Below are 26,390 nucleotides of genomic sequence, written 5' to 3' on the forward strand. Positions count from 1 at the left end.
AAGAGGCGTGCGTCGCCGAGAGCCGAGGCTTGCGACGGGGCTGGAATACCCGTAGGCGAATATTACTACAAGGAGCCCCAGTGGAAGGAAGGAAACACCCCCATGACAACTTTTCTACCGGAGCCCATGCCACAAAACAAAACTAAGATTTTCCATTTATAAAATTAGTTCGCACTTATGGTTAACGAAGCCAAAAGGACATTTGACACTTCAGGTTAAATGGTAGGCATTAAAAATAAGCTCAACTGCGACGCAATTTCTCTTTGAATACAACGGTTGCGATCATTAATAGAATATCAAAGTTGATTTTGGAAGAGGGATATAAGATATGGAATGGTATCTCATCAAAAGGAAAGCACATTTTGACGTACATTGCCTTCTAATAAATTCATACAAATCAAAATCGAGCTGTTGCCTCTAGTTAATTTCATGATTCATTCGTTTCTTAAGTAAACTTCCCACCATGTATACATTAATTATGCTCCATGCATATCGCTCCGTCGAGCATAAGGCAAAATTATATTTGCAGTTGAATGGTCCAAGGAAACAGGGATTGTTAGAGCATCTTTAGGTACTCAGTATCTCCCATTCGTTTCGTCACCCATCGTAGCTCCAGCTGTTCGATGCTTCTTTTTTTTTGCTTTTGGCAGAAATTTCAGTCAGAGCGTACGATTTTACTAGCCTCTGCTGTACCTATGACTTGCGCAGCTTTGCTTTCTAATGATTGCAGCATTAAGGGTTAGTTTTGTCATATTTTCCACAGTGCGCCACAAGAGAAACCGCTATTTCAGTTACAGCCTATTTCGCTCAAAAACCCATGGGATTTCATGTCAATTTTTTTCAAGATTTCCTTTTTTCCGCGGAATTTAGTGAAAGAATTCTGGACTCTCATCACAGAAAGTATTAAACCTCTTAAAATTTTCTTTCTTCTTTCTTTTTTATTATATGCGATAATGTACATATCAAATCGAACCGAATTGAATATTTAGTAGCATCATCAACCGAAGCAAAAAAATTGTTAAATATCTGTATCGCATCAAATAGAGGTATTTTTTTTAAGAAATATGAAATAATCAAAAGGTAAACGCCAATGTAGAGTTACAGTTATAATTGTTCCAACCAAATTCCTGGGAGTTACTAGCGAGGTGTGAAATTTCCTAACTTGCGTTAGTTATAGCTATTATAGACTTCACTTCCATTGAGTTCAAAGAGCCTATGCCGTAAGACATGATTTGTAGACAAAACCTGCAGAGTCGAATATTTAGATTATTTTGCGTGTAAATCATGCTGGCCCGCAAGCGAATAGAACCACTTTGGAACACGAGTTGTTTTGAATTGGAAACATTCGCTAAGCAATAATTTCACTGTAATTTGGAAGCATGGATGAGAATCATAGAACGTGAGGTATGATAATTAGAGGAGGTGACCAACGGCTAAGGCCATTTGCGGCATACGGTGGAGAGAAACCTGGCGTCAGAATTAGCCTGCTCTCAACGGAAGGAGCCAAGGGGACCACGGCTTAACGTCCCGTCCGACGGACGGAGTGTACCGTTTGAGGTGCCCTCCACACAACTCTCACATAGGGTTCTAACATAAGATATAAACAGCCTTAGTAATTTTCCGCTCTATTTTATTCGCGCAACCGCTAACAACGTTTACGCGTCATTATCAAGAACTGCCTATTAAGAGAAAGAGAGAGAGAGAGACAGCTCGTGATAATGACGTGTTAACGTTGAAACCAGTGTGTGCAACGAACTCAAGTGACCAACCCGATCCCCCCCACAATAACGTTACTACTTCTCTAGCAACAGTTACTCTCTCGCGTTAGGTGTATGAAGCGCATCGCCATTATAACTGTATTCTCGAAGACGACGCGCAGTTCCATGACTCGGCGCTCAAGATAATTGGTTCCCGCGGCCAAAGCGGTGGCGATTGCATCCAATCCACGAAGTCATCCTTATTGCATGACCCGGTTCGGAGTGTTGACGCGAAGGATTCGATCGAGTGAGCGGCATGATGCTCAGGAAATGGCGAGAGTGACTACGGTGAATCGAGTGGGTCCGACTCGCTCAGTGTCACTCAACTCTTCAGCGGCCACCTGATTGCGTAATCGGCTCAAGGCCGCTGGAGTGGGGGTGACCCCTCTCACTTTCTTTCGTAGCTCAGCCGCAGAGCGTCTGGAAGGCTCTGTCTACTTCCGCCTCGCCTCGTGCAGGCAGAATTTTTGGCGCGGACTCTGTGGTAGCTCAGCACAAAGCGCCATGGTTGAGGTATGTATGGTCTTGTCAGTGGCACAGCGAAGGGGGGTTTTGGGGGATAAAATCCCCCCCAGAGCTCAAAGAAATTTTTAAGTTTAACACATTTTACTTAATGGATTAGTATTACTTGTAGAATAGTGTTAGGATTAATCAAATATCTTTCACAAAGCGGTAAAACTAGTCATTTTGAACCATTATTCTTAAAATTTTCTGGAGGAGGGCCCCCGCAACACCCACTTACCCTGGTGGGTATGCAATACCCCAGCACCCGTAAGTATTAGTTGCGCCTAAACCACCCCCCAGCCCTGATTCCTAGCTGCGCCCCTGGGTCTTGTAGCCTACTAAGTTATGTAATCCTCATTGAATGTTTCTGAATCTTCCCTGCACTTCTAGCAGCATTTTTTTCATGTTCTAGGCTTCATAGGCAGATGATAAGTTGGCAAGTTTTGCCTTTGCGTGAAAGTGGAAGTACAATTTGTTAGCATGGGTAACATTTTTATGACCGTGAGGTTTGCATGTGGGAATCCTCTTGCATGCTGCATGCTGATGATTTATCAACCCCCGCTAACCACCCTAGAGGTGGCTCGCAGGGTATTACATAGATGTAGATGTCATTTAGTACTTTCCCGGCTTACTAATGTAATGAATGGTCATCCATCCAGCCTTAGACCGGGCTCAGCATTGCTCAACTTCGGTGATCTTACGGAAACGAATTCAAATAATGTGGCAAAGTTATTAAAAGAAGAGTCGGTTAAATATTTGAGAGTACGTTTTACCCAGGACATCCTGGGGAAAGCACATTCAGAAAATGTGTGGGAAGGCAACTCGCAAATTAGGATTTATTAAAAGAATTCTTGTAATATGCGATTAAAAAGTAGAATAACTATTTTCTCATTCTCTCGTGAGATTGCGATGGTGTTCCCCGCTAGTGTATGGGACCCGTATGAAAAAGAAGTGGTTCCGGATATAGATAGAATACAAAGGCGTGGAGCAAGATTTGTTGAAAATTGCTACGATCGAAAGGAAATATTTAGATAAAATCTTTTTCGGAAATTTCCAGTGGAATACTTTTTGCCTGATGTTCAAGATATTTTGAGAGAGCCTAATTTGCTATGGTAGAAACGATCAAAAGGATAAATTTGGTAAATAGACTGCAGAACCGATAACAGATTTAAGATGCCATATTTTCCTCTTACGATAAGCGACCATAATACCTGCGATATTTTACCCCTACGAAAGCTTGACTCGAACAAGGTAGCATAACCTCTGCATGTATAGTAAATAATTTACTATAATTGTCAATATCTGCATGCATTTCTGGGCATGTAATAACTCATGCATGAATCACTTACTACGACAAATTTTCGTTTTCTATTTCCAGTTTTATTTGCATGGTAGGATTTTCGTGTCCTTGGTATCCTCCTAGTTTCTGGTATGACCTTGTGACGTTGTCTCATTTACTTTGCCTGTGTCTGCCAAGCGAGCGCTTGTCTGATCAGGGGCGCAGCTACGAATTAAAGCTGGGGGGGGGGGGGGTTAAGGTGCAACTAATACCGGGGTGTGTGGGAGTATGGAATACCCACCAGGATAAGCGGTAGGTGCGAGATTAGTAAATTGCGGAATTTTATGATAAATGGTTCAAAATGGTGAGTTTTACGGCTTTCTAAGGGATATTTTATTAATTCTTACACTATTCTATTAGTAATCTCAATCCAATTAAGTAAAATGGATTAAACTTAAAAATTCCTCTGAGCTCTGGGGGGGGGGGGTTACCCCCCAAACCCCCCCCCCCCCTCGCTGCGCCACTGTGTCTGATTAACTTCAGGATTAGTGCTGCATGCCTGCTGTGGAATTACCCCGTGCCACACAACCTGTTGGTGGATTGCATAGTACTAAGTAGATGTAGATGAAACGGTCGTGTGTATATGACGTGGGTATTCCAGTATCTATCCGGAGAACTGGATTTCCTATGTGGGTGCTCAAGTTCATTTGTAACTCTATTGGAGTGGACTAAATTTAGATGCCATTGCGCAGTCCGAGTGTATATAGGTATAGGTGCACTTTCATTCTTTAGAGATGATTTCCACGCCCTCGCCCTGAGTATGACGCCCGAGGGTATCCGCCGCAAGACGAGTGACTCTGCAAGTTAGGTCAATTGAGAAATCGTTTATTTCATCGAGCATTTGTTGCCTTCACCATTGTAGGACTTCTGTGATTGACAGTCAGCATTTAGATACTATGTATACGGATTAGTCTGCGAGCATCTTTTTTTAAGACATACATATCTGCTGGATGAATGAATTGTGGAGTCGTTTCATTGGAATGAACGCTAGTAACTTTCAGCAGTTAACATCTGCTCCGAATACAAGTAAAATAAGGATAAAATAGTTTTTTATCACATGTGTTATTCCGGATGTTAAAGATTTTATTCAATAGTATGCCTAGTTCGAACCTGGAATACTCTAACTCATAGTCATATGCGTTTTCCATTGCGCCCGAGGGCACATTCTTTAGGTGCGAAGAATCCGATCCTTAAAATTTGTATTGCAGCTGAGCGATTAACACAAATGTTAATTGTAAAAAATAGTTACTCTTGCTGCCTCTGAATAACCACAAATAGGGTGATAGCGCAATTTTACTTTATATACAATAGTTTCAGATGTTAAAAAGCGAAGTTGCTTCATAATAAAAGCAGAGGCATCGTTTTCCTTTGCCCGAAATATGATGACAGACGCAGCCATCGAAACGTCGGCCTACAATCAGCTCACCCGGTGGAAAATCCGAGCAGACTTCGTCTATTTAATTTCAACCGACCGGTTTCGTTGCAATGCGGCATCATCAGGATTCGATAAAGGAAAGACCAGCTCTACATAGGTCTAGCTCTACATACACTAGGTCAGTGGGAGCATTTTTTTGGTGGGTGCACAAAATTTCTGTTTCAAATAAGAAAATTTTCCTCAAATTTATTTTTTTATACTTCAGATTGAGAGATTGTTGAAAAAATCTATTCTATCAGCCTTAAAAATGTCCAGATTATAACCTTATAGTTAAAGTGAGTATTTTTTCATTGCATTACGTCTGATAAAATTTGAGAATAGTTCGCTATTAATTAAAGGCAAGTTGGGACGTTTAAACATTATTATTTGGAAATGGCACTATTTTATTTTTGTTACTTTGCCATGTCATATTTTCTGTGCGCTAAATATTGCCGAGAGATTTATTTATTCATTTCTCTGTTTCAATCGTATTTGCAGTAACATCGTTAGAAGGTTAAGGCAGTAAAGGTAAAGGTAAAGTTTGTATTTCAACTTCAAACCGTAAGCATACGACCCTCTTGATTTAGTCTACGTTATCCATTCTACAATAAAGATCATAGAAAGATATTCACTAAAATACCCATGATCGATCTCACCTGGATATTCTATGTATAAAAACGTTATATTTTCTTACGAGAGAGTCATTTTCCATGCGGAAGTTTTTAATTAGTGGGAGAGACTTTAGTTTCTTCATCATCATCATCATCACTGGTCTACAATCCTAAGTTGGTGTGACGAACCTCTTCACTCAATTCTCTTATCAGCTAATATTTTCACACTAACATATTTCTTCTCTTTTGCATCCATATTTGCTTATTCCATATATTTTCTTCGAGGTCTTCTTTTGCCGATCTTTGCCATCCTCATGCACATCGACGATTATCTCTATCAGGCCATCTTGTCTCAAGATATGGCCTAAATGATTGCTCCGCCTAAATTTTTCAATGCTGAAAAAAATAGAAAATTCGACCGCAGGAGAGAGAGACAGCATAATTAATCAGCATCCTATTAAGAGGAATAGATTATTCCTCGCCTTTATAAGTTGCCTGGAAAAATTATATTCCCTGCGCTGTTATCGTAAGGCTTAACATGCTCCATTTACTGTAGGTACTATGAAGCTCTTTTTATCTAATGCCTTAGTTTCAAATTATTTTTTCGTTGCTAAAAAAACAAAATACGACCGATGGAGAGGGAGTCAGTGTCCTATTCAGAGGAATAGATCATTCGATGCCTTTATGCGCTGTCTGGGAAAATTCTATTCCCTGCACTATTATAATTATGTTTAACATGTTTCATTTGCTTTGCAGTGAAGCTCTGTTCGTCTCGTCCGAATCTCATGAAGCGTTTCCTGCTATTCTGCTCCCGCATATTCTTTGACCTTCACGCTTCGAGAAACCGATCTCTGCGTCTCAAAACATTTGATCCAGGAAATCCCACCCTATCTTCTCATGCCTTCTCATTCCTTTTCCGAATTAACAGAAATCCCGTCTTCAAAAGTGGTTTACCTTGGAGGAAGTCTACTAAATGCATTGGAGCGATCAACGGTTTACCTAGATGGCGCCCCTGTTAGTTATGGCCGGCAGTTTATTTGGGGACACGGATGAGGACATTCTAATCCATAAGGACAAGTTAATAGGTTGCCGAGATAGCATGGGAAGTGGGGGAAAAGTGTGGGATATATTTTGTATCAGACTTTGTCTATTTGCCCACCATGTTCGTTTATTCATGCTTTTTAATCGCCAATTTGAATGGATTCTAAAAAGACTGGATTTTAAAGGCATTAAAGTCGCTCGTTATCCCCCTTCCAATCGTCGCACGTACTCTGCAGCATTACCTTTCCCTTATTTTCTAGCGAGCAAATATGATGGGCACGATGATGGGTGATGGATCCTATGACCCCACGAAATTTTCTCATGGAGCGTGACTTTAGAATTTTTTTGGTACTTAATATGGTTGGGCGTGGTTGCTTTTTCGCCCAAACATTTATTTAACATACCTCGATAACAGCCCCGCACTTCACATTTCGAACGAAAACCCAACAGGTTTTTAGATTAGCCGTAAGGCCGAAAGAGTTCTGCACTTGATGACTGATATACCCACTTGAACTTCGAGCTGAGATTGGAATCATACACAAGGGATCACATTGGCTGACAATCGTGCGCTGCGCCTGTGATTTTGAAGTCGGTTTTCAATATTAACTCGCCTAAAACGCAACGGAAAATTACGTGGAAATACCGCATTTTTAATTCAAAACAATGTTGATTCATGACTTCACATAAGAAACAATAAATATATGCTGAAGTATGAGTCTTTTTTGCAATTTTTTTTCTTTTTTCTATCGTTTAGTGGTTTAATTCCAGTGTGAAACTATTATTGCAGTTGGTATGTTCGTAAAAGAGCTGCAGAAATAATAAGTTGAGGTTAAAATTCAAGGTATCCTTGAAATGGACGTTATGCCTTAAACCATTTGAAATTTCAACGCAAGTAAACCCAGCGGTTAAAACATTGGAAATCCCCTCACATTGCTCGTTCCGGGCAATATTCGGGGCAATAAAGCAATTCAAATGCGAAACAAAGTTGCTGCATGGCTTCACGTAGAAAACAATTACTTGCTAGAGTAGGAGTCTTTATTTCTATATTTTCCTTTTTTGTCTATCGTGTAGGGGTTTTATATCAATATTAAACTATTGTTGCTGTTAGTATGTTCATAAGAGAGCTGTAGAAATGATAAGTTGAGGTAAAAATTCAAGACGTCCATGAAAAATGGGCGTTATTCATTAAATCACTGAGTTTTCAACGCAGGTAACCCCACTGGATAAGATATTGGGAATCTCCTCCCATATTTATTCCAGCTATCAATCCTTGACCTATCCCACCGGGGCTGATGTTACATCTTCAATACCTTCAGCTTTAGTGCACCTCCCAAAATGGCCAAGCCACGCATTGTACCCTTGCGTAACGTCTGCTTTTAACGGTATCCAATCGATTGTAATCGGAAGCCTTTCGCAACAACACTTTTGGTGGATTTGCTGGGAGGTGTGGGGCTATCCAGCCGTTCTCGAAACGTAACTGGGTCCGATTATTCTTTCCTAACTTGGAATTCGTCAGAACGGTTGTAAAAAAAATCAACGACCCAAGATATCCCAGTGTCTTGCTGCAGTTGTCGAATGAATTGAATGCTCTGTGAGCATGAGAAAAAAATCACAAAAAAAAACAACTTTTTGGGCACCAAATACTTTGACGTCAGGTCTTCGAATTTATAATTGACGTGTAAATTTCACAACAGTCGAGGCACCAACCAGCATTTTATCCAGCGCCCTGCGGCGCAACTTTAGTTCTCTGATATATCGAGGATTCCTGAAGTATAAAATAATGTTAATTATATTATAGGTGGTTAATTGGCCTGAATTTTTCATAAGCATACTCTGTAGCGTGCCCAGAATGATGCTGACCATCTTTACGCAAGATTAAGTAGTAATTAAGTATTTGGGCAATAAATAAGGTACATCAATCTTGTGAATGCCAGAAAATAGTCAGGCATGTAATGACTTGGAAATACACAAGCCGAGGCCAAATATAAAATAAAAAGAGAAACATTGGAGTGTGACGTCATTTTACTTTTAAGTATTTATGCGAAAAAACGCAAAACTACATGAGACCAAAACGTATCCCTGAAAAAGTATCTTATAGAGAGTGCTATTTGTTGATCGCGAAAATTTCAACCAAAAGTAGAAAATCACAGGTTAATACTGTTTCTTTTTTCAGTGGCCCATACTTCGAAGGATATTTCAGGATGGGAAAAGTCACAAGGGCTGAGAAAAATTGTAATTTTGTTGGAATTTTCTTCTTCAGCTCTTTAAAAACTAATGAACCGGCAGAGATGGCTTCTGCGCCTCCCAAGTTTGACGTTTTCAATGAAAACTCATTTGTTTTAAACTTTAATTTTGTTGCTGTGACTCGTTTTTTGCAAATCATCTCAATAGTTTAATGGAAAAGAAAGTCAATCGATTAATTGATGGTTTCGTGAATCAACATGATATAGAGAATATTTTCGTCGAACGCGTAGTATCAGATTTATCGCTCAGCGAGAAGGCTTGCTCTGTTAATGCTGCAAAAACTAAGGCATTGGTGCTTTGCGTCACAGATGTTTTGCCACGGGCGTAATTGCCTTTTTCCCCATTCCTGCGATCACATGTCAGAATCCTCAAAGTCAATCATACTAGTTTTACCGCAGTGGAAAACAGAGGCACTCGGTCAAGAGCGTCATAAAATATTTCCTGGTAGAATTAACGCAATAGATAAAGACAAAAAGTTATTGGTAACGGAGAATTTTCTCTTGCCTATACTCAGCTTCATTTCTTTCAATCACATTGCAGAAAGACCCATCTTTCACAGTTACGATGGTGCACAGTCTGTGGGTACGAAGCTACAACTCTACTCAAAATACTAGATGAGATCGCAGTATTAAAACATGAAGAACTCTATCAAAGAGATGGTGCCACCCAAATGCGATGATATTTTTACCAATCTGGCAATCAACTATGTTCATACCGACAAACTAAAACATTCATAATGGCCTACAGCTATTAGATCTGGCTATTTATTCATTTATTCCTATACTACCGAAAACAGCACTTTGGCATTTTACATCGGGGGTTTTTATGTAAAGAAAATAACGTACACGAGCATTCATGCCCTGGATAGGGGCAATCTCGAACCCGCGACCTCTTGTATGGTAGGCAAGAACTTTACTCCTCTACTTTTATTATATTTTTGCGTTAAAAAATGAGTGGATTACCCGACGGATTTAAAGGCTGACAAGCCTAAAATAAACGTTCACCGGTGAATGGATTGTGGAATGGGCTTGCTGTCACCTTTACAGACAGCAAAGGAAAATTCCTCGAATTGGAGCATGCAAAACTTCGACTGAAAAAATATGTAAGTCTTAAATGCTTTCTCTTTCTTTTCATAAATTTATTTTACGTATAGCCAGAACTAAGTAGGTGGGTGTTACTTAGATTCCTTGATTCGTGAGCATTATCAAAATGTGATACGGTATTTGTTTAGTTGTGACATACCTTCTTAAATAATACACGTTTAAGTTTTCACTTATCTTTCAAAAAGATAACCTTATTCAACCGCTAACGATGATATGTAAGGTATCAAAGATCGGTTTCCTTCGATAAACCATTAACTCTTTCAGATTTTAACTTACGAAACTAATTGTTTCGCCCTAAAATCGAAAAAAAAACTCTGGGAATACCACTTTTCATTTATATTTAAACTACAAATATTACGACTTTGTGTTATTTGTAGTTATCAAACCATAAAATCTGTCCCGTTACATTTTTTCAGGCACACCTACTGAAATTAAATGGTAAAATTACTCCAAACTTAACTCTAAGATTATAGCTCTAACAATGAGAGGTATTGATTATTCACTTCTTTAAACAATATCGTTTCTCATGTGTCCAACTTCCTGAGGATTAAAATTTTGAGAGAAAATGAAAAATCTTAATGTAAATGATAATCTTTGATAGTATTTCCGTTGGCCAAAGCTCTCCAGCTAAGTCTCATTGTCAGATGCAGTGGCGCAGCGAGGGGAGGTTTTGGGGGATAACCCCCTCCCCCCCCCCAGAGCTCAGAGAAATTTTTACGTTTAATCCATTTTACTTAATTGGATCTATACTACTAATAGTATACTGTAAGGACTAATAAAATATCCCTCAGAAAGCCGTTAAACTCACCATTCTGAACCATTTATCTTAAAATTCCGCAATTTATTAATCTCGCACCTGCCACTTATCCTGCTGGGTATTCCATACCCTCACACACCCCGGTATTAGTTGCACCTAAACCCCCCAACCTTAATTCCTAGCTGCGCCCCTGGTCAGATGTGCATTCATCAAGCCCTGTTACTGAGCCCGGAATGAAACTTCACTTCTCGGAATTCTCTTCGTCCTCTGTTCGCAACGACGGAAAGGTGGGTGTAAGAATTTTACCAGTGTTAACAGACTGATTAGTTGTAAGCTATCATTACTCTTGCGCATTGTGTGCGCATGAACATTTTTTATTATTTTGGATTGATCACAATAGTAACGTATGCCGAAATTGTCAGGATACGCATAGTGTGCCCTCATCAATGTATGCATGTATCTCAAATATGAACATTTTGCTGTATATTAACTATGGTTAAATTTTCATATTTGAGAAACAGATCAATGGGGTCTACTCTAACCATCCTGGAAATTTCAGAAAGATAGCGTGAGTTTTAATTGGTTAATGCATAGGGGCATAAAATTGAATGGAAATTGACATTACCCGTCGCACACAAAGGGGTCACGGGTTCGAGTCCCGCCTGGGCAGGTTGCCCCGATCCAGGGCATGGATGTTCGTGTACGTTCATTGTAAAAATTCGAAAAAAAAAACAATTGAAATATTTTTTAATATTTTCTGTATCTCAAATGCAAAAATTTTACATTCGAGAAAAAACTGAGGTAATTTTTTTTAAATAATAGATAATGCAAATGTTAAGGCCTGTTTACACGGTAAATTAACCCGTATGAGTTAATGTTTAAATGTATGAGCGCGTGAACGAACACAAAAATGCATCGTGTAGCTTTCCAACCTTTGCAAATACATGAACAGAAAATAGAACCTGTTCTTATTTGACTCATGCATTCGTGCATGTTCCGTTCCGGTCCACAAAATTTATTCACGCAAACAGACATTAACTAATGCGTGTTAACGTATCGTGTAAACAGGCCTTAAAATCCGGTCTACATTTTCTGAAAATTTCAAGATAATAGCATAAGCAATAAGTGCCCGAATAGGTTCTAAGTTTTAGTTAAAATGCCACGATAAGAGACTGGTCGAACGGGAGTAATGGGTTCCCTTAATAGTGGAATCCACAAATTTAAATGTCTTTTCTCCGCTCCTCCTATGGTTGCAACTGTCGATGCTCTCCTCTGAGCGTTACCTGAGGTCTTGTTTGTGACTGCTACCGTGCGGCGAAGTAGATTCGTGGGGTGTTGGTAGTCCTTGCATTGATTTTTGGCCGATTTCCGGGCACGGTAAGTGGCTGGCTGCGTGAAGGGCGGAAAGTCTTCGTTCCCCAGTCGAGGTCGCGAAAGGTTATGGGGGCCGCGGCCTTCCTCGCCACTACAAGGAGCCCAAATTATACCGTGTTTGCGATTCGCTGCGGCACAAAAGTCTCTAATCAATGGGTAGGTTCCGATCAACATTCTGCCACTTAACGCTTCGGCCTTTCCTCTAAGTCTCTCACTGAGGTCATGCGCAGAATTGCGGCTGCCATGGGAGTACGGTCACGTTTGGAAAGTAAACGTTGTCTAATTTAATTTTATATTACTTTTAATTCGTTCCATATTTGTCTAAATTTATTTCTTCAATAGACACTTTTTATTAGAATTAATTATTCCCAATTTCCTTGCTATTTAAATTCATTTCCTTTTTATGATAATTTGATTTTGCACACCTTTTGTTGTTAAGTATTAAATAGAACTTAACCAATGGCGTTCATTTTTTTCTTATATCAAAACAATTATTCAAAAGATTGTTATAATTACTCATTGCCTATGGATTGCCGGCCTCGTTGGCGGAGGAGTAAAGTTCTTGCCTACCATACAAGAGGTCGCGGGTTCGATATTGCCCCTATCCAGGGTATGAATGCTCGTGTAAGTTATTTTCTTTACATAAAAACCCCCGATGTAAAATGCCAAAGTGCTGTTTTCGGTAGTATAGGAATAAATGAATAAATAGCCAGATCTAATAGCTGTAGGCCATTATAAATGTTTTAGTTTGTCGGTATGAACATAGTTGATTGCCAGATTGGTAAAAATATCGTCGTATTTGGGTGGCACCATCCCTTTGATAGAGTTCTTCATATTTTAATACTGCGATCTTATCTAGTATTTTGAGTAGAGTTGTAGCTTCGTACCCACAAACTACGCACCATCTTAATTGTGAAAGATGGGTCTTTCTGCAATGTGATTGAAAGAAATGAAGCTGATTGCCCTCGAAAGTTTTTACGTTTTTGGAAAGACCCATTTGGTGACGGAGATTTACTCTGAGAGAACAATGCCTTTGTCTCGAACCTTCTCCGCTCAGCAGCAAAACATTAATCAATGGTAAGACTTATGGCTCGTAAACTTAACAAGGTCGGTCCCCCATTGATAAATTTACGTCGTCATGCTTAGGGAGTTCTTTTGTGATTTCTTTTGCTACTTTGGTGAAACAATGAGGAAAATGTCAAATAAGTGGGCCATTATTTGGATGAATGACATCAATTTTTTATTGCCGGGGAGCGTGGTAGCCTAGTGGGTAGAGATCTTGGCTCCATATCGAGGGGTCTCGGGTTCATGTCCCGGATAAAGCCTTCGGACGCCCCAAATCACAATCTTTAGAGTTCGAGGTGTCACAGAGAAAGGAACTGGCCTCCTATCCTGAATGCGTCAAGTTCACACGCCTGTGGCCTAATCCGGGGTGATATCTACCCTCACCTATCCAAGCCAACCTTCGGGTTGAATCACTGAGTGAATTATGATCAGGTTCTATCAAAAGAAGAGGACGATACTCTTAATAATATGTGGTTTTCTGAATATGAAGTGCCCCTCAGCGTTCATTTGTGAGAAGAAAGGAGCCTAACGTGTTCCATCGAAGATTGCAGATGGATGTGCGAATATAGTCGCTTAATATTTTTTTCATCTATGTACTCTCCTATAATGAAGTGGAGGAAGTATGTATGAAACAGACCAGTCTTTACCTTTATATATATGCTTATATTCTATTTGTTTATTCCTATTTCTCTTTCTAGGTCATCTCATAAACGTCCTGAAAATTAAGCAAAAGTTTGACGTCGACGTGTCAGTTCAAAACACCTAGTGGGTGGGAATTCGTACTGGAATTTGCTGGTAAGATTGCTACATTTATGCAAGATTTCTATTCAACCAGTCTACTAAGTACTCTTTATATATAATTTGAAAACTATTTATTGATATTATTATTATGTCACCACCATTATCTTCAACTGTTTTTGATGAGTGATATCGGCCGCAAAAATTGTTGTTTAGTTATGATAATTTTTTCAAGTGTGTCCTTTCAATATAGCTTTGCGTGATTAACAGATTTACCAGCAGGCAGGTGCTACCTCATGTTTATTATGAATACATTAGTTTTGTGGCCTCCAATTTCGAGCCAAGGGTTGTAATTATCAAAGTTGTATTCGGAACTCTCTGATTTGCTACTTCAGTTCAGGTTGCTTTTGATTGCGTGCAAAAAAACAGGGTACAAGAAAATACTGTATTCAATTGCCAAGTATGCATTCTTGTTCATTTTTTCTCTCTTCAAAAGGATACCATCTTCATTACTTGAATTTTAATATGAAACATTGGCTCTTAGTATTCATCTTGGACTCAGTCTGAACTATGCTCGGCTCTGAGCTAATCTCTTAAATTTTTCTATGTGGTTCTATGTCTGTCCGTTTTCCTTTGCACTGATTTACAGCTTTCATTCAACTGTGTTGAAATTATGTTGACCAATAGTCTAAGGCATGTGGGTTATCGATCCATACAGGTCGTCTCGTGAAAGAGGCGTGGGAGCGGATAGATGAGTTTTCGTTGATAATTAGAGCACAAAAACTCCATAATCGGTGAGTTTATCCCTTATCTCTAATTTCTATCGCCGTTATTCATGGTATTGGAATTTGAAATGAGCTCGTATTGCATTTGGGATCTTTGGGATTTAGTCCAATTAAGAATTTCATCAGACTTGTTTGCGTATTACAAATTCATTATTGAATAAAACTACGATATACTAATAATAATACAGTAATTATTCCAAGGACAAACAAACAATATGTTTGTGAAGGATTGATGCCAAAACGATCGTTCTCTCTTCTGTTTAGGTAAAACTAGCATTTTTTAAAGCCACCTTGAAGTTATTTTGAATAAATACGTACTATCTTATTTCAACGATGTCGTAATACGCAACATGAGGAATCTGAGGAGAAATTCAAAAAGTAAAACCAGGCTGCATGATATTTCTCAGATAATATCTTCACATCTCGTACCAGAAAAAAAACATACTTACTATTAAGACCTGCAATTACCTCTTAATCTTTTACCCCCGCTAAAAATCAAATGTTACGCCGTGGACGTGGGCCTGGCGATCCACTCCCCAGCGTAAATCTGCACACTGTTCACGATCTCTGTGGGGAATCGTGCATTGCTTCCCCCGTGAGCTCAACCGTGGTATACCTCCCCCCAGCCACGCACTCGTGCCCCACTGTTTCCACGCCGCATGGGCATTTAAGGGACGAATTTTGCGCAACACCGAAGAAACACTTTCCCCAGCCTTATAGCATTGCCGGCCTCCCCATCTGAACTCCAAGTTGCCCCACAGAGCACCGCCCGTCTCCACGCTGGGATGCGAAGGCATGGATATTCAGAGTGAACGTAATGCAGAAAATGGAAACTTAGTATTCAATTTATTTGTCGATGAAATTGACAGGTTAGTGGCTAAAAGAAAAAAACGACATTCTCATAAGCTATGGGAATTTTCTTGGCGCCGAAGTTGTGGCTGAAGTATATCATAAATCGTCGGGGAGCTTGATTTCATCATGCATTACTTTTTTGGCGAGAAAGTTTAAATTCCCTGGAACTGCATGATGTTTTACTCATGTTATTGCACTTTCATTTAAGTTAGTAGCCGATTCAGGCATGGACTTCTATAACGTTTTCCATTACTGGTACTGTATTAAATCAATACTCAATGATGTATACACCTCCACAATGATGAAGTAATCCTAATGAATGGAATATCTCCAAACAGAAAATTTCTTTGGTGATCAGATTGCTATTAGAAGGTGTTTTTGTACATTCAGTCCTGTTCCGTGAGGAAGTTTTGGCCTCTCATATAAATTCCATTGCTTAAATTTCTTGAACTGCAGGTTTCATTTATTCATTTTTGACTTTCGAGTTTTACTGACATTTAGGTACATAAATTACATTTACAAGTGTCATCGCAATTCAGACTCGTTTTAGCTTTTACAGCATGATTCTTAAAGATCGTATGCATAGTATTGTGTAATATTATTATTTACCGCTTTGACCTCTGACCGTGAATATGGAAATCAGTGTTACCACTGTCTACGTTACGGAATAGATTGAGTTTTTTCAATAGCACCATGAGCAGTGGGGCATTCGAGTTATTTTCTGTTACCTGAAAACGATAATGCAGAATAAAGTGCGCCGGACATTTATGAACCCCAATATTGGTTCTAATTCATAACACAGAACTCCAATATTGATTCTAATTCGTATCATAGGACCCTAATATTGAATCTAATTTATGTGACTGGTCTTGTCCGGGGAATCCCATTCACGGCTGGTGTCATCTGTTTACACGTTCCGTCAGCTTCGCACCCCCTGACGGTGTATTCCTTCTCTGGCGCTTGTCAAGTCAATTCTCTTTTACTAGAACATCCAAAGTTTCAACCATTATAATCGTGCCATTGCATATCTTCAAACTGCGCATTTTTTTCCAAACGGGCGGGCAGGTATTTAGAATTAGAGTTACCGCTATTTTTCCACTTTACGTTCATACATTTAACAGCTTTATACGATGCATTTTGAAATGCACTTCCGTTCGAGCATTAGGTTGTGCAAATGCGTGCATCGTGTAAAACGGTCTTTCTATGGTGTTGCCTAAGTAGTTCCTCACATATTTTTTACTGCTGTGAAATTTTGATCCCACGTTAATTCTTGGCTGCTTTCCCAAGAAAAAATATATCACAAAATAATCTTTGGAAATGCTTTTATTTTCCATATAAATTTGGATGAGAAAAATATACAAGAAGATTCTATTTCATTCTACGAGTTATAAAAATAATATCTTGCCCGTGATAATAATGTTTTGCTTATCATTGTCGAATTAACCTTATTTAAAGCAAAGATCGCTTAGACTTCTGGAATTCTATTTTGGATTCAAGTGGTACCTCGAGAAATATTGAATGAATAGGCAATCCGTGCATATAAACGGAGGAAAATGACTTGGTGGAAGGCTAGCGAGATTTTGTCCCATAAATTCCTTTTTCGGTCTAAATATTACCGTGAAAGCCACCTACAGAGGGAGTGAACCATCACCAACATGCACCAGAGAATTAAAATTTACTTCCTCTAACATGCACTACAAAACATACACCCCCTATGGATCGAGTCAATAGGTCTTTGGATCACATGTTGAGGACCCACATTTGAACTCCACCAGTAACGGATATTCTTCAACAGAGTAACAATTTAAAATCTGGAAAAGGAAAAGATACCAATTGATTCAGATACGGAAGTATACATGTGTATATACATATATGTGTATATACATATACATATATGTATGAATGCGATATTAATTTTGAGTGGGGGGAGATAAGAGGGAATCGTTTCGACCCATTACGTGTGAGATACATGTGGAGAGGTTAAAACATTGAGCTTAAAAATCGAATGGCCGGTTTGCGTTCACCGCTCTCCTGTTAGTGGTCAAAATATGAGTGTTCCAAGCATCTAATGGCGGTAGGCTGAGCCTCTTCTTCAATCAACCATACTTCGTACTCGGTTTGTGGGTCGAAACTAAACTGTTTGAAGGTGAGTCACGTGGTTCCTCCGGTGCGAAATATTATGTGTGTTTCGTTTCGTCCCAGAGTTTTAGTTTAGTTTTTGACCCAAAGTAGTTTTGACCCCGATTTCGTTTCGACCCTGAGTGTAGCTCTCCGGGTTTAAAACTTTTTCGTTTCGAGTCTATATTTCGCTTCCGGAAACGAAACTTTAGAAATTTTACTGGTTTTGTCTGTCGTTTAGTTTCGATTGCCATCCCTGGTGAAAAATTAAAATAAATTCCGAGGAATTCTTTCCACCCTTCGTTCCATTCCTCTATTTTATCAATGAGCAAAACGGTCGGTTGCCTATCAAGGACTAATGGGTGATTATATCCTATATCCTTTAGAATTTATGTTCAAATCTGCTTGAACGGATTCAGTTCCGTTAGGGCCATTCTGACAACAAATCTTGATGCTGGAATCCTTATTCCCTTCCCATTTTCTTTCCATCCCTACCCTAATGCTCATCTTGCATGCATACTACCTTTCTCGGCGTGTTTCTTTTAAAAAGCAGCAAGCCAGCTAGTAGCTGTGGGAGATATTCGCGCGAGTAAAATATAGCCGTGATTCTTTTCTCCATCACTTCCTCCAAATACCAGAGTTATCTGTCATCCATCTCCCGAGGTAACTTGTAAACCTAGACCGACTCGTTCTATTGTAATGGAATAATGAAATGTAAAAACTTCGTAATTCCTCTTAAATTTATTACTGTACGACCTAAAGGTTTCGACGTGGCACGTCATCATCTGGTACATTTGCATCGAAGACTACCAGAATAATCAGATATTAATTACATTTCTTGAACAATTGTGAATAGATATCTTTAAGAGAGACACGGAGAACAAAATATTACAGCCCCACTATATTTCCAGGTCCGGCAGAAGCGAAAAATGAGGAGAGATATTTAACCTAACGGATAGATATGAGAATTCGTTCTTCCCCCAAACCATAAGGGCTAATAATAATTAATGAATGCAGATCGTAATTTCGCATTTTTCTTTTTATGTGTAAACGGCTGGTGTCCTAACACCCCTTGCCACACGCCTTTTTGGCGGCTTGCGGGGTGGTATGCAGATGTAGGTGAATAATGCACCAGATGATGACATGCCACGTCGAAATCTAGGTCGTGCAGTTATTTCTGTGGAATTATAAAGGTTTTTGCATTTCAGAACCTTAAGTCGGTTCTATGAGGTCACGCCCGAGGAAACGAATTGTTCTTTCTTTTTTTATTATACGAAAATAGTGTTGAACTAATATAAATCCATTCTAACTTAAATTATGAGATCCGGGTTCGAAATTCAGTCAAGGCAAACGATTTCTTCGCGATGTATTCCCTCCTTAGACTTTCGTGCAGAAAATTCGTATTTGGAACCAGAGTTACGACAAAGATGGCTCAAGTTTTCCTCTGAACATGCGTCTTGGATCATACTTTCAACCGCAATCAAAGTACATTTTGAAAAATGAGGTCTCTGCATGAAATATCATGAAAGAGGCTTAAGTGAGTCGACGCAGTCCAACCAGACGTTCGAAGCCTGAAAACTTTTTAAATGCAAGTGGAGCCACAAAGATACCGGTCAAATATTTTTTCTCCGATTTCTTAGTGGACCACTGCGTTCCCGAAACTCTCATTCATGAAAGCATGAGAGTATGAAAAAATCTTATTCCCCTTTACCGTCATTCTCTCAAACTGCCTCGAGAAAACGGCATAATCGAGGGAAAATAAGAAAGGGTTGATGAAATTACGGGTGCAATCCGCAGTCCCTTCAATATGTATCAAATTTCACTTGGGAAAAGCGCATGACTGGAAATGTTGGAAATCGCCCAGAGGTGTATCAGACTTTCTTATTGTAGGACTAATTGAACTGATCTTTTCAATTTAAGTGATCAATAATATCTTCGTTATTTGCTTTGGAAAGTACTAAAGCCGTCAATTCGTCGTACTCTATCGTTTCTCGGATAAAATTGGATGAAATAATCTGGCATGAAACTTTCGGAAAAACCTGAATCAGAGAAGATAATGTGTGTTATAGAACTATGAGAACTGAAATCTGCGTGTCTGAGGGAAATAGACGTATTTTTGTGCTTGCGTTTATTCTCGTATTTGATTCCATGAAACAATATTGCTTTAAAATTAGACTATCCAGATTGGTTCAGGGATTTATAAAAATCAAGCAAGCATTCTGTGAATCACCAACGAAGTATTTTTTTCTTCCTAGGTGTGATTTACGTCAATGAGGTCATAAATTCGATTGTTTATCGAAGAGATGGCCAATAACTTCTCACATATAGGGGATGCTTTACACTAAAGTTTATGTTTTATTATTTTTTGGTCACAATTTACTCCACTTCATGTGTGCTTCTCAAGCATGATGCGTTATCCCAAAAGCATTCACCAAATGGATTGTAATTTCCCCAATAGTATCACTCAAAAACGTATAGATTGAATTCCAAGTTCTTCTTATGTAATACGTCGATTATGAAGCCTTTTTTCGTATTTTTCCCTAAATAAAATGCTATTGCATCGCTCTATGTTTTAAACATCAAGCATGAGACCCGAAATTGTGAGTCAGCGATACAGTAAAAAATAACATAAAGTATTCCTTCTACGTCATCAATCTGAAACGGGAAGGGATTCTATTTTCCTCGGGAAATATGCAACCATGATCAAAATTTAGCTACCATACACACATTCTCAACCCCACACCCTCAGTTTAAATATAATGATAATGATCCTATCGGCCAATTGGGACCCCTTACTGGGTCCATCTCTTGAGATGAAGATGGTAATGGTTGCAAAATTACTGCTACAAGTTGACTTTCAATGCAAATTCGACCAACAGGATTTTTGAGGATTTTTTGGAATAAGATGTAAGAATCAAATTTTTTAAATCACATTGAAAATGTAATATAATTGGCAAATGCAAAATTGGAAAGAAATTAGGACGTGCGAATGTACTACTATATACGAAGTAGCTTGGGCGTACCCAGCGGGGGGCAGGAGGGGGCAGCTGCCCCCCACCCCCCCATAAGCAAAAATCGCAAACGTCTTTAAGGAAAATCGGGACTGGATTGAAACGAAAGTTTTGAACAAATTTTCTTCAAACCCACGAAAGACTGTAATAGTGTACGGCACATGACTAAAATAACTTTTTTTAAGCAAATAATTTGAAAAACCATTGAAGTGCTGTCATTTTTTCCTTAAAATCTTGGTTTATTCATCTTTTCTATGCTACAATGTTACAACTTAAACAACCATCGCTTGCCCCCCTAGTTTTGATCCTGGGTACGCCCTTGCACAGTAAGTATACGATATCTCTATGCGTCGGGTGGGAGACAGATGAAACGTTTAAATTGTCCTCATTTCGGAGGGGCGGGGGACGAGCCAAGGTGATTCGCAAGCACCCTGTGACTGAGTCCCTCGACGCAATTGCTTCACGGAGAGACCCGGAAGAGAGCCTAGCGGAAGGCTGTGTGGAAACAGCGGGAGGAGTTCGGCCGCCCATATCAATCCGTCCGAGACGTCAGCGAAGCGAAGCGGGTATTTCATGAACATCGTCCGCCGATGTGTGTGGGGCGAAATCGGCGGCGATAAAGCGGCGAAGACGAAAAATAGTGTTATTCGGCTAGTTTTCCTCTCTAAGGACTCATTATCTATATCTGAATGCGATTGATAGCTGAAACCATTTTTGTAGTTAGGTAATTCACTCCCTGAGTGATCCATCCCGAAGGTTGGTTTGGACAGGTGAGGCTATAGCTCACCCCGAACTAAGGTACTGAAGTGCGAACTTCACACATTTAGGTCAGGGGGTCCTCTTCCTTTCCTCGAGCCAACTAGCACTTCTAGTGTTTTTATCTTAAAGATCCATCCGGGATTCGAACCTGGAACTCCGCGCGAAATAGCCAAGCGCCCTAATCTCTAGAATACGACGTTCCCCATTTGGTTATTAAGGATGGTATCGATTAAAACGCGGAGCGAAATTAGGGAGAAGCAGATCGATGCATATACTACTATAAAAGGCTGTTTCTTTTTAAAAATCAGAAAAAATATTGGATGGAATGCTTTCCTTAGAGTACTTAAGTAGGATAATTTTCATGGGCAACTACTGTTTAGGTAAAAAATCACCTGAGGCTTTCCTGGTGTATAATGTTGACGAAGTTTATCCGAGTTTGTCAGTGGGAAGCATAATGCGTTTCTTCCGACGCGTCGCGACGCTGAGATGTACTCGTCCATCGCTATGAGGGTATATCGTACTGGTGTTCCCACGAAATGCCCTTATATATATTTATTGCTCAGTACAGAAGACCAGCTCGACATACCGTGGAAGCCATGGACCACACGTGCATCGAAGCGTCGGAAAATATGAATTGTGTGACCTGGTTAAAAACCCGAACAAAATGATTGGAGCATTTCACTTATTATCGCGGTCTGTATAGCTCCTCACATACGATTTTTTCTGCAGTTACTTGATAAAATTGATGGTTGGAGGCGTAACTTTGTGAAAGCGATTCATTATGAAAAATGAAAAAGACGATCCCCAGACGGCACAGAATCCTCCGTATCTAATTCGTATGCAGATAGTATCCATTGACTACCGCTCCGTCGCTTTTCGTCAATGGATACTATCTGCATACGAATTAGATACGGAGGATTCTGTGCCGTCTGGGGAACCTTTGTGCTTTCACATGAAACATTTATTCACACATTTACACGACCATGGTTTCAACGTAAGATGACGTCACCTGATGATGACGTCTTACGTTGAAACCATGGTCGTGTAAATATGTGAATGAATATTTCATGTGAAAGCATAAAGTTTCTTCTTTTTCATTTTTCAGCAGTTACTCTTCAGTCCTCGAATGTAATCTATTCTTCTTCTCGCTCACTAAGCATTCTTCCCACTATTGAGTGTTTAAGTAAGATTAGGATTACAAGAAACCAATGACAGCCGGGTTGATAAATCATAACTCGTGCCATGAACGACATGGGTGCATCTTAGATAAGTTATCTCTCCCTCTCTCTCAAGAGATAAGTTTTTTATTCAGTCCTTTTACTCTAATCACAACAAAGCTCATCTTTTGAGGCCAGCTTTTCTAATCGGTCGCTTTTATGGGCAAAATTAAAACATGTTTTGAACTGGTTTTGTACAGGAGGTACTTTTTTATTTTCATTTATGATGCTTTCTGGTCAAAAGGTTGATTTAAATATGTCCTACAAAATACTCGTTTCAATCTAAAGGCAATATGCGCGTACTTTATATATACAATATACGTGAGACTCAACATTTAATTTATATTTCAATAATATGAATATGGAAAGTTTTATAGAAATATAAAATTGATCAATCGTACCATTACCGATTGTATGGAAATGTTTTAATAAGTGATCACATATTTAAGACAAGACATTAGTTGACAGAATTTCCAATGGTAATTTTTATGAATCCAAAGAGAGCAAATAACTTTGTTATCCATAGCTATTTGAGAAACCATCCGATCCTTTTTTCATTTTTAGTTACCCTAGTTCATTTTTAGAAGCACTTTTATTCTGGCTGGTAAGTTTGCATTACTTTAAGGGTGGTTTTTATGAAAAAAAAGATCACATCTTCAACACGTTCGCAAACTTAGCCGCTTAACCAATTTTGCGATTACTATCATTGTTCCTCGCTTGCACGGGTAAATCGCTCTTACTTCCCGCGGGTAGAGACGCTTATCCATCTCAGTTGGGGCATGAAATTAATCACTTCCATTTAGCGTTTGGGGTGAAATTTTCGGAAATTCTCCACAACGCCGATACATTCTCTTCAAACTGTGCGGTAATCATGATCCAGGCCTGGAAAGTTCTCTCTTGCACAACATTCCCTTCCCCCGCTTCATTCCTTTTTGCTCTATTTTATTTATAATTTAGCATTGCTTTTCCATGCTCTTCAACAAACTCTCCTATGAGTGCACAGTTTAACGCAAAATCCGCATGGAGTACTTTACTCATAGAACACTCTGTGTTTCAGGCTAAAATGGGGCAGAATTACTTTTTTCACATTAGCAAACATAGCCAGGCCATGGAGTCGCTCAGTCAATGTTGCTACCAAGTTCCTCCATACTCACTAAACTTCATTCCGAGGCATCTGCTCGGCAAGATCTTGAGTTTATTTTTGATATGAACTTATCTCTAGACACATAAAATTAGTCGTGCGCATCTTTAGCTTTATTTTCCTAAGATACTGGGCTCACGCTAGTTCAGTCATCACCACTTAAGCCACGACATCAGTCCTACGGCTCTGCACCATCCATCCTCATGAGGTAACCCTCAATTGAACGCATCGTTCCCGCTCGTCAGGTCGGTTAGGCTGCTAATGTCCTGACGTTCAGCTTGATTAAAACTTATGCTACCCCAATGAAATGTTCAGGATTTTATTTTTCATTTAATTTTTTCAATTTTTTTACTCACAGTCGACCTTTGTAAATAATAATGAAAAAATTTTACCTCAGTATTTTTCCGAAAGGAAATTTTCACTTTGCAAATGCAGGTGATTATTCCTATCAGTTTTCTTTATCATTCATTCAGCAATTCTACTCGAAGGCTGATTGAGCAGATGTGAATGGAGCTCTCCCTAGTCCAAGCCACAAGCGTATGTAACATTTAGAATAGAGGTGCCGGTCCCTGGACCACTTCACACTTGTTCGGGTGGGTCCAAATATTAATTTGGACCCGAAACCCTGGGTTCAGCAGCCATGCGGTCTACCCATTATCTATCACGTTCCCTGCTCCCCCCTTATACCCTGAAATTTCAAATGATAAACAAAGATATCGTACTGCCCACTAATTTTATGTAATAAGTCACAGCAAGTGTTTCGATTGCCTTGCAATCGTCATCAGTTCATGCGGCAGGCTTGAAATATGTATACCACAGGTACTGATGTACTGATGATGATTGCAAGCGAAACACGTGTTGTGAGCGGTTAAATAAAATCAATGGGCAGAACTATATCCTTGTTAATCATGTGATATGCTGTTCCGCGGTATCTCTCCGGAAAATGTTGACTCTATTCTAAACACTTCAAGGTGATAACGTAAATTTGATGCAACAGTCACTCCAGAAAAAAGACCCAGGGATGAGTCCGTCGCAAGACTCACCAGCCCACGGCCCGAACTTGGTGACCAGGTCTTGGGAGCAGGGCTGGAGGCCTCCGGGGACGAAGTGGGCCCGGATGCCGTTGAGCACCGTCCACACGTTCTTGAGCACGAGCCACGCGACGACGAAGAAGCCGAGGAGGGCGTGGATCACTATAATTGGCGGCAGTGCCATGGGAGTCTCGGTCGGGGCGGTCATCGCGGGTTGATCTTGGGGGAGACACTGGCGGCGTGGCGGCCGACCAGCTTCGGCGGGCGGCTGAAGGGGAATTTCCACCACCCCACTCCGCCAACGACTCTTCCCCTCGGCGCAAAGCCCTGCTATACCACTTTCCCTTCCGCCATCAAGAGTATATAAAAGCCTGTCGGTCACACTCATCCTCCTTTCCTAAGGGCTATCCAGTTATTCAACACTACCAACCCATATTTTTGACAAATTTGAGCTCATAGATAAACTATTAAGTTCATTTTCTAGACTCGAAAGTTAAACAATGTTTATAAAACAGCAATCTCTTAAATTATATTATAAAAGTAGGAAATAACATTTCGTTCACTAAAAGATGACGTAGCAATTCCTCTACTTTTACTTAGTAGGTACCTCAGCGACTACCTAAAATAATACATGAAAACCGTCAACCACTCACGAGAATGAGACATTTGAGGGATACTAATTCAACGGTTAGCTATAGGAAAGAGCATCAAATATGAATAATCAATACAACATTTTCTCTGCATCAAACCAAAAATCTCTATCTTAAACTATTTACGAGAATATTGGCGCTTGAATTCTTCAAGCGGGTTGGGGAGGGGGGTGGGAACATTGTTGTGTCACGTGCTTTCGAGTCTCGTGTCCATAGCTCTAGAGTCTCGTGGCTCTATTTATGGTCAACTTTTAGCCAAATATTATATAGAGAAGAAGGAATAAAATAGCCATCAGTAGTGCACTTAAAAATTAAGTGGACTCATTACTCATTCGTGTAGTTTTCTGGCCTCGCTTAGAATAAAGATTCAAATTCCGCAGACTTTTCGGGTCACAATTCGGTGACCCATATCAAGGCAAATGGGGTCGTTCACTCAGACCTGTAATTACAATTCATTAAATAATTTGGGGGAAAAAGTGAAAGGCAAGTTACCACGAAAAGAATTATCCCCATAAAGCCACTCTCTTGAAATTTTCAAATTAGATAACGCGAGAGTTGCCACTCACTCTTCATGAGTTGATGACGTCATTTTATTTCTGTATCCTTGACTCGTCCAGGAAGATTCATTCGGATTCCTTTCATTCAGATGCTGAATCGAATCGGAGGGTGTAAACAGCCACAAACCAAGCTAGACCCAGGCAGAGAACCGAAAAATAGCGAAGAAGTGGCAACCCTCTCCGCATGAGTTCATGACGTCGTCAAATTATCAACCTTAGGGTTAAATCCGTCAAGTCTTTCGTCACCAATAAATAGAGAAGTGGAGGCGAAGAAAATAAATAGAGGCGATCGATTGGAAAACGTAAAAAACTGCTCTATATC

At 39.7% G+C, this 26,390-nt stretch overlaps 1 protein-coding gene across 1 annotated transcript in view; it reads right to left on the reverse strand.

Annotated features, from left to right (window-relative positions):
* The window catches only part of LOC124171031 (inactive hydroxysteroid dehydrogenase-like protein 1), a 156,332-nt gene extending 131,198 nt beyond the window's left edge, over window positions 1-25,134 (reverse strand). Inside the window, exon 1 of the mRNA XM_046550172.1 lies at window positions 24,874-25,134. Coding sequence (XP_046406128.1) covers window positions 24,874-25,069 — 196 coding nt within the window. The 5' untranslated portion in view covers window positions 25,070-25,134. The remainder of the gene's footprint in view (window positions 1-24,873) is intronic.
* Window positions 25,135-26,390: the final 1,256 nt, after the last annotated feature.

This window comes from Ischnura elegans, chromosome X (assembly GCF_921293095.1).
Source record: "Ischnura elegans chromosome X, ioIscEleg1.1, whole genome shotgun sequence".
Classification (NCBI taxonomy): domain Eukaryota; kingdom Metazoa; phylum Arthropoda; class Insecta; order Odonata; family Coenagrionidae; genus Ischnura; species Ischnura elegans.